This window comes from Nematolebias whitei, chromosome 5 (assembly GCF_014905685.2).
Source record: "Nematolebias whitei isolate Nwh7 chromosome 5, NemWhi1, whole genome shotgun sequence".
NCBI lineage: Eukaryota > Metazoa > Chordata > Actinopteri > Cyprinodontiformes > Rivulidae > Nematolebias > Nematolebias whitei.
The window spans coordinates 6,315,738-6,327,698 of record NC_056502.1 but is presented as its reverse complement, the minus strand read 5'-3'; the positions used below and the strand labels follow the sequence as shown (position 1 = coordinate 6,327,698).

The 11,961-nt window shown below is 38.5% G+C and overlaps 1 protein-coding gene across 1 annotated transcript; it reads left to right on the top strand.

Moving 5' to 3' along the window:
- Positions 1-4,253: 4,253 nt before the first annotated feature.
- On the top strand, positions 4,254-11,089 carry LOC119409646 (gastrula zinc finger protein XlCGF57.1). The gene is made up of 2 exons (XM_037676547.1): positions 4,254-4,448; positions 9,780-11,089. The coding sequence occupies exons 1-2, from the start codon at positions 4,382-4,384 to the stop codon at positions 11,087-11,089; spliced, it is 1,377 nt and encodes a 458-aa protein (XP_037532475.1). The 5' UTR covers positions 4,254-4,381.
- The last annotated feature ends 872 nt before the right edge of the window (positions 11,090-11,961 follow it).

The following is an 11,961-nucleotide window of genomic DNA, read 5'->3' as shown; positions in this document are numbered from 1 at the left end:
GCTGTTAGCCAGATGACGGTTCCCCCTGGTTCTCTCAGCTCCTCCTGAGAATCCCAAAAACTTTGAAACGATCTTGTTTCTCAGTTGCTGATCCAAAAATGTGGAAAAACCAACAGAGAAGTGTCATCCTGTCCGTTTTTAAATCACTTCCTAAAACTACTTCTTCTTGGCTTTCGACACAACGTAAGATGTTAATTTTTAATCTAGTTTTAGTTTAATTATTTTATTTTGTTTTTAATAAATAAAATCAAATATATTCAAATAATGCTATTTTTGGTTTGCTTTTCTTTTGCAATTCAGTTTGCAATTCTAGAACTGTTTGTTCTAGAATTGCGCCGCTCAAGGTGGCTGCATGTTGGAGCAGCTCTGTTACTTTCATTCTGAGATTTTGCTTTTGGAAACTTTAATTCCTCTTTTTCTGGATGTGAATCACATTTTTGGATGATTGTTTCCTCTGGTATCAGATGCTGTGCAGCTGGAAGGATTTTTACTGAAACTTTTTTAGTTTTGGACATTTGTTATGATGTGTAATCATGGCAACAAGGCAGTTTTCTACAACCAGCAGCTGATTAACATCTCAAAAGCTCAAATAATATCTCAACTACAGCCCCAAATCTCAAATGAGTTGAAAAAGATGTTCTGTGGATGCATTCCCATCTACCTGCCAGCTGTGCTCAAGTGCCTGACCACTGAGATCTGGAACTAGCAGGAAACATGGCTCATGACAGTGGAAGGACAGGATTGTCCCTCGGCACCTAGAGTTGGCTGTCCGTAGTGACGAGGAGCTCGGCAGACTGCTGGGTGGAGTGGCCATCTCTCTGGGAGGAGTTCAGCCCAGCATTCAGGTGGTCCTACAGCCCGGAGGAACTGAGAGGCCAGCTGAGTCTGGGTGGATGAATCGGACAGCATCTGCAGCCAGTTTCTTAGGATCCGCTGTGGGATGGTCCTTTACAAAAGATCCTTCCTGCCTAGTCATCAGTATCTATAACATCTCTTAATGAAATGAGGATAACGAGTTACAACAACAAAAAATAACTTCCCTTTGGGATTAACAAAGTATTTTTTTAATTGAATTTTGAATGTTTTTATGATTTACTGGAACTGCTGTTGGTTTTATTGACTGTAGCTGTACAAAACTTTGGTCCTAAGGTTGTTTAAAGTGCTTTATGAATACAGCTGGTATGGGATTAAGTTGCACCTGAACTTCATTAATAAATTGATGGAAACACTTGGAATGTTTCAAGTTTTTTTCAAATGTATTTTTTGAATGAAAACTGAACACTGTTGAACGTTTATATCATGCACTTCCTGTTTGTCAACTTACTGACACTTTTAGGGTCACTCGCAAGAAAGATTTTGTTTCCAAGTTTTGAGATTAAAATCACAATGCTAAGAAAATTGTTGAGCAATTAAAGCTCATATCTCATTTAGGCACCAGACATGGCTGCCTTAGCCTATCTGTCACAGAACCTGCAACATTAGCATCATAAGAGTTAGAAATCACAGCAAATTATATAACACAAGGACTAAATTTGAGCCAGAAGAGGAGCAAGCATTAACTCACCTGAAACCAAAACTCCTCACTTCCTCAAATAACACACAGAACAACTTTTATTTTTATGACGAGCTTTTTATTTTTATAATCGGTTTATTATTTGGTATGCAGTACCTCGTTTATCGCGGGGGTTCCATTCCCAGCCCATCCACCCCCTCCCGCAATAAGTGCCATCTGCTGCTCTCTGCCAGCTATCTCTGACACGCCCACTTCTCTGCGGCAATCTCATCTCCCTCCTGTGTAAATAAACAATTTAAATACTGTAATATTTTAAATAATCCTTGCAGCATGGACTGTTTAAAATTTTACAGTATTTAATTTGTAGATAAGAGAAGCGCAACAGGACAGCAAAGTGTTAACCCTTCATGCAGCACGGAGCAGAAATGTATTGATCAATTACATTAACAACTGAACACAGAAGTTCTAAAATAATTTAAAATAAATTTTAACACTTACATTTTGTGATTATCACAATTTTACGAATTGACATACTTTGAATTTTAAGTTGGAAGACAAAAGTCGCTTGGTGCAGCTGGACAGCGAACCGTTAACCCTTTACGAAGCTGCTGCAGCACCGAGAAGAAATGGACGTTCTTAGGATTTAAACTAACTAGAGCAATTGAATTTCCTGCAATAATGCAGTGTGAATGCTTGTTGCTGAAAAACAGCTGAAATTAGATAAAAACATGCTGAAATGGAAGACCAAGCCTAAGTTAGCAGAAGGTCAATGTTTCTTTATTTGTCATTCGCACCACATGTGTTACATGTGGTGAAATGAAATTGTGTACACGGGGTCCCAGTTACATTCAACAAAAGTATAAAATGTAAAAGAAAAACAGTAATAAGGTCTAATATATGATCCTGGAGGAAAATGAAATCTGCATCTCCATAAAGTTGGTCAGCAGAAGGAAGCGTGAAGTGCTCTAAAACTTCCTGGTAGACAGCTGTGTTGACCTTGGACCTCAGAAAACAGAGTGGACCAACACCAGCAGATGACGTGGCACCCCAAACCATCACTGACTGTGGAAACTTGACCTCAAGCAATGAAAAAAAAATTCTGTGCATCTCCTCTCTTCCTCCAAACTCTGGATCCTTGATTTCCAAAGGAAATACAATATTTACTTTCATCAGAGAACAAAAATTTGGACCACTCAGCGGCAGTCCAGTCCTTTTTGGCTTTAGCCTAGGCAAGACGCTTCTGATGCCGTCTTTTTAATAAGAGTGGCTTGACACAAGGAATGAGACAGCTGAAACCCGTGTCTTGCATATGTCTGTGTGTGGTGGTTCTTGAAGCAATGACTTCAGCTGCAGTCCACTCTTTGTGAATCTCCCTCACATTTTGGAATGGGTATTGTTTCACAATCCTCTCCAGGGTGCAGTTATCCCTATTGCTTGTATATATTTTTTGACCACATCGTTTCCTTCCCTTCGCCTCTCTATTAATGTTCTTGGACACAGAGCTCTGTGAACAGCCAGCCTCTTTAGCAATGATCTTTTGTGTCTTGCCCTCCTTGTGCAAGTCTTTTGGACAACTGTCAAGTCAGCAGTCTTCTCCATGATTGTGTATCCTACAGAACTACACTAAGAGACCATTTAAAGGCCTTTGCATGTGTTTTGAGTTAATTAGCTGATTAGAATGTGTCATCAGGTGTCTTAAATATTGAACATTTACACAATATTCTAATTTTATGTGATACTGAATTTGGGGTTTTCATTAGTGGTCAGTTATAATCATCAACATTAAAAGAAATAAACATATGAAATATATCAGTATGTGTGTAATGAATGAATATAGTATACAAGTTAAATTTTTTTAATGGAATTATTGAAATAAATCAACTTTTCATGATATTATAATTTTATGACCAACAACTGTATATATACATACAGTCCAGAATGAGAATGAGAATGTAGCTGTAGGCTAAAAGATCTTCCTACCACACTGGAAGGAGTTTTGGGGATTCAGCCGATCTTCTGATTCAAAATTAGGGTTAGCTCGTCAGCCTCAGCAATAGACAGGAACCTGGCCTGTGTGAAACAGGCCTAATAATCAATAATAATATCAAAACATTATAAATATAAGCATTACATTGGTTGGTCTTTAATTAAGATGAAGTTAGCAGCTTCTCGGTAAACATTCGATCTCCGGGGCTTCAGCGTTGTGTTATTCTCGTTCAATCCGGAGATTGCCCGAGAGGCAGACTGAGCATGGCTGACCGAAATCAGACTGCCTTCTCCGGACTGAACGAAAATAACAGACTGCTGAAGCCCCGGAGCTCGAATGTCCAATGTAAAACTAACTTTACCGCGGTTTAATGTGGCACTATGGCTCTGCAGACATTGCACGTTACTGTCTTGTGGTGTTTCTAGTGTAAAATACTTTCACACAGCGGACATGTTTGGACGAAAAGTTGGTTAGCTGTTAGTCACAGTGCTACTGCACGTTGTAGCTGGCTGCAAACTATGAAATGGATTTCCTGAATGTGAGGCAGGTCTTATTACTCTGGGTTCATGAGACATGCCTCCGTTCAGGAAATCCATTCCATAGTTTGAAGCCAATGTGCAGCGCAAGATGTTATATATATATATATATATATATATATATATATATATATGCAATAGCGGTTTATGCGGGGATTAGTTTATATATGATATCTATGGTTTGAACGGGGCGGAGCTTGCACAGGAAACAGATCTCGATACAACACCGGAGAGGAAGAAGGCAGGAAGTGAGACTCGGTGAACGTGGCGGAGAGCAGTGGGAGAATGTTGCAGCTGAAATCAAATCGTCTTCAGTTCAGGATCTGAGAGTTTCTTTATGAAGATATGGATCTTCGGCGCAGACTGCTGGATATCAACTGGGAACCTCGGGCCCATTTACACAGCAGATCAGGTCGGTACCAGCTAACGCGCTGTGGTCGAAATGTCCACTCGTTCACTGTCAGACAGCCATTTTGTTTGGTGTTGGGAAGTTAAACTAATTTTAATTATTTTTGTAACGTCCTAGAAACTAGTCACGTGTTGCAGTCATAGTAGAGAAAGTAAACAGAAGTTGAACCCTACGTCGGTGGAAGTTGACCATGATGCATTGCGGCCTGATTTGACGCAGCAGGCTAAAGTGGCTAAAGCTAACGTACACAGCTCGTGATTTAAAGGGTCAGTCTGGCCATTTTTGAAGTGGTGTTCAGTCTAATAGTTATCAGATGTTATTATTTTATCAGCCGTGACGTCAGTTACAGAGCTTAGGGGGTGAAAAGAGGGCAAAAATCTTCGTCCTGGCTAGGCTAATCAGGGGAGGGCCTGTTTATTGATTTTCATAATTTAAACATAATACATTCTCCAAAACAAACCAAAAAAATTCCGTGAAAGATTTATTTACAAAGTGTGCAGCTTTTCTCTCTGCTGTATTTTCTTCAGGACATTTTAAAGTACATTTCCAGTGACACTTGTGCTTAAAATGTCTTGCTTTACTAGTTAGTGTTTCTCGTGGGTCACTTGCCTAGGCCTTCGGAGGGCGCTCGTCTCTGGGGTTTTTGTAGACCCGGGTAGAGAAGAGATGCGCTATGTTGGTATTGTGTGTAAATTAGTGCTACGTTGGCGCTGGCAACTTTGTCAACGGAGGAAGGGATGTATAGCATAGCGCTACATTTGCTTTGCGTACTGTTTGGAGTCTGAGCTGCTACAGTCTCCTTTCTTTATTTTTAAAGAATAAAATAAAGCTAGCAAGGCACAAACAAAATTATAGATTCACTTCTCATTGCGTATATCATAACATAACTTAAGTAACCCATTTGTTATGGTTTGGACCCATAAACAGTAAAACTTTTACTTTGACATCAATGTAAAGATTTTTGAGAACTCTTTAATTTAAATTTATCTATGTTTTCTCTGGACTATTAACCTAAAGGAACAGTGCTCTCAGATTACAGGTAGTGTGACTGTTTACCGGTGTGTTGTCTTTCATTGAGTGCCTTGTTATTGGGATGTACTTGATGAGTTACCAGTAGGGGTGCGAATCTCTGGTGATCCGATTCGATTCTGATTTTTGGTGTCACGTTACAATTTTATATCTTTTTTTTTTTCGATTCAGAAATGATTTTCCTATTGAAAGGGTCATAAATTTTGTTTAAATTATGTAACTGACAAGCTGAAAAGATTAAACAACAATGTAAACAAATAGACCATTTATTTCAGAATCATTTTAGGTTCCTTACTGTATCAAATATTTATTCATTTTATATTTATACCAAAAATAGGAAAAAATATAGGAGTGCCTAAAATTCTGTAACTTAAATTACCAGTATTATGTTAGCTTAGTTGCCTGAATTTTTCTAAAAAAATAAAATCAAAATCTACGAGCAAGTAATTCATCGATCCATCATCTTTATCCACTTCTTCCTTTTCGAGTCATGGGGGTCACTGGTGCCCATATCAGTCATCACTGTGTGAGAGGTGGGGGGACACCTGGACAGGTCTCCAGTCCATCGCAGACAAATAATTTAAAATGTATAAATACAAAAGTAAACGGACTTCAGCCTACCATAGTACATTAACCTTTAACTCAAAATAAAATACAGACTTCAGTTGTTTTTAACCATATTCCTCTAACATTTGTTATATTTTCAAAACTTAACCTAATATGAAATATACAGACTTCAGTCTTAACCATATTGATTCATATTTAGTAAATATTTAACAAAATTTCAAAACCTTTGCAAGTTTGCACAAAAACCTCTTCTGAACTGTAATTTATAAATCATAAACTGTATCATTTAGAACTGGCTCCAGGTGATGTGTCTCATCTGTCCTCTTCAACCTGTTAAAAAGACAAATTACATAAAGTTTGTTGTACAACTTGTCTATAAGTGTTAGTATAATATGAGAAAAAACAAATACCTTTCAGCTGCATCAGAGCATCTCCCATTTGTTGTTTCATGGTGAAGTTGTGGAGCTGCTTTATCGTAAAAAAAAAAAAAAAAATCTACGTGAAGGAATAACGTACATTGGATCCAGCGTATTAAAAATAAACCCCTCACCTTCCACTGAGCCGTCTGATCGTAAATCCTTTGTGATATAGCAGGAGATGGAGAGGGAAATCTTTGCAGCCTTTGGGGAAGCCTAGAAGTTTGTTGCAGAGTTCGCTGGTCGGCTGCTTCGCTTTCATCTTCCGTGAATTTTGTCTTATTTCCAAAATACTGTACCGCAATTTTATTTTACACTTCTTGTAAACAACTGTGCTCTTGTGAAGCTCTGTCTTCCCCTGGAACATTGCAGGATCTGAAATTATTTTTAAAGACGAAGAAGCGGGTTGAATCGCGCTGTCTCCCTCCTCCATGCTAGCAGGCTCCATTCAGATAAAGGGAGCTGGCTAACTAGCTTGCTGTACGGTGGCCTACACGGCTCAATTCTACAGCGGCCGAACGGGAAGTAGGAGCAAAAAATATAAAACTTAAATGCATTTTTAAATCAATTTTTGGACCTTTAGAAACTATTCAGAATCGCCAGGACTAAGAATCTAGATTCATCGAAAAATATATATTTTTCTGCACCCCTAGTTACCAGTAAATTATTTGTTATCAGATCTTGGACTTGACATGCTGTGCTGAGTGTGCCTTTTCTGAGAAATCCATCACCTGCTGAAATGCGGTCCGATTTAGACATGCTGTTAGGTTTTTTTGGGAGGGGGGGGGGGGGGTTGGGATGTGCTTGTCTTTGGCCTCTAAAACCTCAATGGTGAAATTGGTCTGTCTCATCCATTCATTCAGCAGCTGGGTCTGTGCCTTCTGTAGGATCTTGCTTGCCCAGTAAACTTGAGTGGGAAATGTTTCTAGGTGTGTGGGCAGGGTTTACAAAGTCTTAAAATATATACAAATAATAAAATAAATATAATTCTGCTATTTTGCAGATTTTCACCTATCGTGGGGGTCTCTGGAATGTACCCCCCCCCCCCCCCCCCAAAAAAAAAAAATGGTGAGGGATCACTCAACAGAGTCTGCAACAACACATGAAGGGTTAGCCTAGAGCTAATAGCAAACAGGCTAAAAACTCTCAAGTGTTTTAAATCAAACAAAAGAGTTGCTAATCAACAACTCCTGATCAAGACGAGACTCTTTTGACACCTCAGACACCACGGGACAACTCCTTTAGATGCCCAACGTGAAAAGAAGTCGCAAAAATAAACATTTTAACCAGCATTTGAGCAAGTAGCTAACAAGAACTCTTTCTTTATTCTTGTCAAGTTGTGTTCTTTACTAATTTTCTATTGCTCATAAATGTCACTCTATTCTTGAAATTGGTTCATGCATTTGTCACATCTAGACTGGATTATTGCAATGGTTTATCTGGGTGTCCAAATACTTCTCTTTAAAAAGTCTTTACTTGATCCAAAATGCTGCTGCCAGAGTCTTAACTGGTGTTAGTAGGAGATATATCTCTCCAGTTTTAGCTTCTCTCCATTGGCTCCCTGTCAAATTCAGAATTGAATTCAAAATCTTACTTCTAACCTACAAAGCCCTCAACAACCTAGCTGCATCTTATAGTCGAGATATTATTCTTCCATATTTTCCTCACAGAACACTTTGCTCTCAGACTACAGGCTTACTTGTGGTTCCTAGAGTTTCCAAAAGCAGAATGGGAGGAAGATCTTTCAGTTATCAGGCTCCTCTCTTGTGGAACCAATTTCCAATTTCTGTCCACAGGGCTGACACTAGGGCTGCAACAAACGAATATTTTAATAATCGATTAATCTGTTGATTTATTTTTTCGATTGATCGATGAATCTGTCAAAAATACCAAAAAATGTTTTCATTTCCACCTCTTTATTCCAAAATTTGACTGACATAGCAAATCGCACAAAAAACAGGTTGCTACTTAACTATTCTGTTAGTAAAATATTGAATAAGAAAAAATAAAAGTTTGTTAAATAGCTTCAATAAAAAAATAAATGTACACAAAAATATATACAATTGTATGCTTTATACCTGCACAATATGTAGCTACTTTGTAAAATGTGTCCTTGATGGAAGAGTGTAACCTGGATTAAAAGTGTGGATCATTGTAGTGAAGCCTTCGTCTTCAACTATCGACAGAGGCCTCATATCAGTGACGATCATGTTAAGGATACTTTCAGTCAAGACAGCTGCTTGCTGTGGTGTCCATGATGTCTTTCCATCATGATGGCTGTCATTGTTTGCTGTTTGTTTTCTGGAAAGAGAAACACGGTATAGTATGTATTATAGCATAATTTACAGCAACTCAAGACAAGAAATGCCTTGTTTCACTTGGTGTTAATCACTTCTCTCAATACCTAGTTCTCATTAGACGTAACATATGGCGCTAATCGCCATCTTTGTAGGCAGGCTGTAGCTGCAGACCCACATATGTCTATGTGCAAACACGCTGAGTAAGTTTGTCGAGTATTTTTTTCTTTAAGTAAATTGCAGTCGTTTCGTGTTGGGTTAGAGGAAGTTCCTACCGGGCAGACGTTCTGCAAAGCGCAGTTTTCACTTAATCCCAAAAATCAGGAAATGCGAAGGATCAACGTTCTTTCCTCCTCTCCACTTTCTTGCGAGAGTTTCCCCACGAGTTCCCCCCTCTTGTACACAAGAAAATATTTGCATCCACTCATTCAAATTGTGAATTTCCTTGAGACAAAAGTGATGTTGAGAGTGACAACAAAAGAGAGACTGAGGATGTGTGTGATTTAAGTTTTTCTGAGGCTTTTCTATTCCAAGTGAAGAGAATGATTTTCGTGGTTTTAGTGCACAGGAGGAATGAAGATAGCATCAATGATTTTTTTCTGATAGGTTATTGTATTTTTATGTATAGTTTTTAACCAGTCATGCTACAGACACTGTTCAGGAAAAAAAATATATACTGTACATATTTGTGTATGTTACTGGTACATATTTAATTAAAAGTTTAAAAAGTATTTCTATGTAACAGCTTTCTGTGTAAATATCTCATGTTACAACATGGATACCTGCAGCTTATAAACAAGTGTGGCCCATATATGTACACCTTTTTTTTATTTGGTAGGCGCAGCTTATGTTCAGGTGCGCTCAATAGCCCGGAAATTATGGTATGTGTTACACTTTTGATTCAGATGAGTATTCCAGAGTAACGAAAACCAGCTCAGGAGAATATGGGTGTTTAAAAAGTTTATGAAAAAAATTTGTTGGATGTTAACCAAAAAATAACCAAGATGTTGTTTTTCTCCCCCCAGACCACCCACACCAAAATATTTGCAAAGAGGTTCTTGTACATGAACAGCATCCTGCACAGATTAATGATGAAGAGGAGGAACGAGAACATCCACACATTAAAGATGATGAGGAACCAGAACCTCCACACATTAAAGATGATGAGGAACCAGAACCTCCACACATTAAAGATGAAGAGGAGGAAACAGAACCTCCACACATTAAAGAGGAAGCAGAGGAACCAAAGCATCCACACATTGAAGAGGAAGAGGAGGAACCAGAATCTATACATATTAAAGAGGAGGATCTCGAACCAGAACCAAACCATGATCAGCTCCTCTCAGAGAACAGAAGCCTCAGGAGAGATGCAGACAGCTCCACTTCAAAGACTCGAAGGAACACCAACACAAATGTGAAAGCTTTTCAGTGTGACAAATGTGGACAAAGTTTTAAGTTAAAATCCAAATTAATATTACATTCTAGCATCCACACCGGTGAGAAGTCACATGTTTGTCCGACATGTGGGAAAAGGTTCAGACTGAAAGATTATTTATCAAACCACATGAGAGTGCACACAGGTGAGAAGCCCTTTTCCTGTCAGTTTTGTGGGAAAATGTTCCGACGGAAAGGTCATTTATCAAGCCACATGAGAATGCACACTGGTGAGAAGCCATTTTCATGCGAGATCTGTGGGAAAAAATTCAAACAGATACATCATGCATCACTTCACATGAGAGTGCACACAGGTGAGAAGCCATACGCTTGTGATGAATGTGGGAAAAATTTTTCAAGTTCTTCTTCCTTGCGTAAACACAAGTTCGCACGGACAAGTGGACATTATCATTGCAAATTTTGTGGGAAAATCTTTTCACATCTTTCTGCCTTTCATAGACATAAGGCCACTCACACAGATAAGTATGCCTGTGAACTATGTGGAAAAAGATTTGGAGAAAAATTTAAATTATCCAGACACATGACATGCCATATGGATGTTAGACCATATCTGTGTGATATTTGTGGGAAACATTTCAAAACTGAATTTTTCATGATGGTTCACAAGAGGATTCACACAGGCGAGAAGCCATTTTCTTGTACATTTTGTGAGAAACGTTTCAGTCAAAAAGTGAACTTGACTCATCACATTAAAACTCACACAGGAGAGAAGCCATTTCATTGTGAGAAATGTGGAAAGTGTTTCTGCAGCAAAAATGGGTTGTCAGTCCACATGAGAATTCACACTGGAGCGTTGCCTTATCCTTGTGAGAAATGTGGAAAAGCTTTTCGCTACCAATGTACCCTGTTGTCCCACATGAAAACTCACCCAGGAGAGTAGCTGTATTTTTGTGATACGTTTTGTTGGATCGATGTTGGCGATATGGCCCTGTGTTTCCTTGGTGTCTTCATGGGACTGTCAGAGATGGAAAACAGGTTTTATTTTCATTAATTAATTTTTAGTTGGCTTTAAAAATATTGCATGTTTTGTCTGTGTTTTGTATTTATAGTTAACTGTTTTTGGTGGTTTTTATGTGAGCAGAGCTTGGAGACTTATCTAATAACTACTGAACTGTCATCTGGCTTTTTGTTAGCCTGGTGGTAGGTGATTGTGGTGTTAAGGAAGAGATTCCAACCAGATTTAACCAGAACTCTGAACAACGCTGGATCACTCCGTGTGGGTTGGGCTAAGTCTTTTCCTCAGGGTCGTCCTTGTACATTTTAACAGCAGATTCTGGAGTTTTCTCTAGAACCACATTGATGTTTTGTCTTTAATGATGTTTTTATTATAAAGTGAATTTTGTGTATTTCAATGGGAGGAAAAGCAGCTCATTACTGTTTGTCTCCATTAGTTCTCATTTTCTCCATTAATTAGTTTTTTGTTACATCTGAACTTTAAATAAATGTAGCAAAACATCTCAAATGTTTCAAAGTTTTTTCTGTTGTTTTTAATTAATCCCGCAATGGCTGCCTCGAAGCATTCTAAGGGTGCAGGTTGTGTGTCCACTCACAGCAGCCCACCACATAGGGATGAACATGATGAAACTACTAATTTGACGAGTTTGTTTACTGAAGTTGTTAAAATGAGTAATATGCTTCAAAATGTGGATGTTGATGTTTCTATAATAAAGCAGACAACGTCCAAATTGAATACAATGGTTGCAATGCAGGAGAGATTGACGGAGGCTGAGACGCACACATCCCGCCCGGATG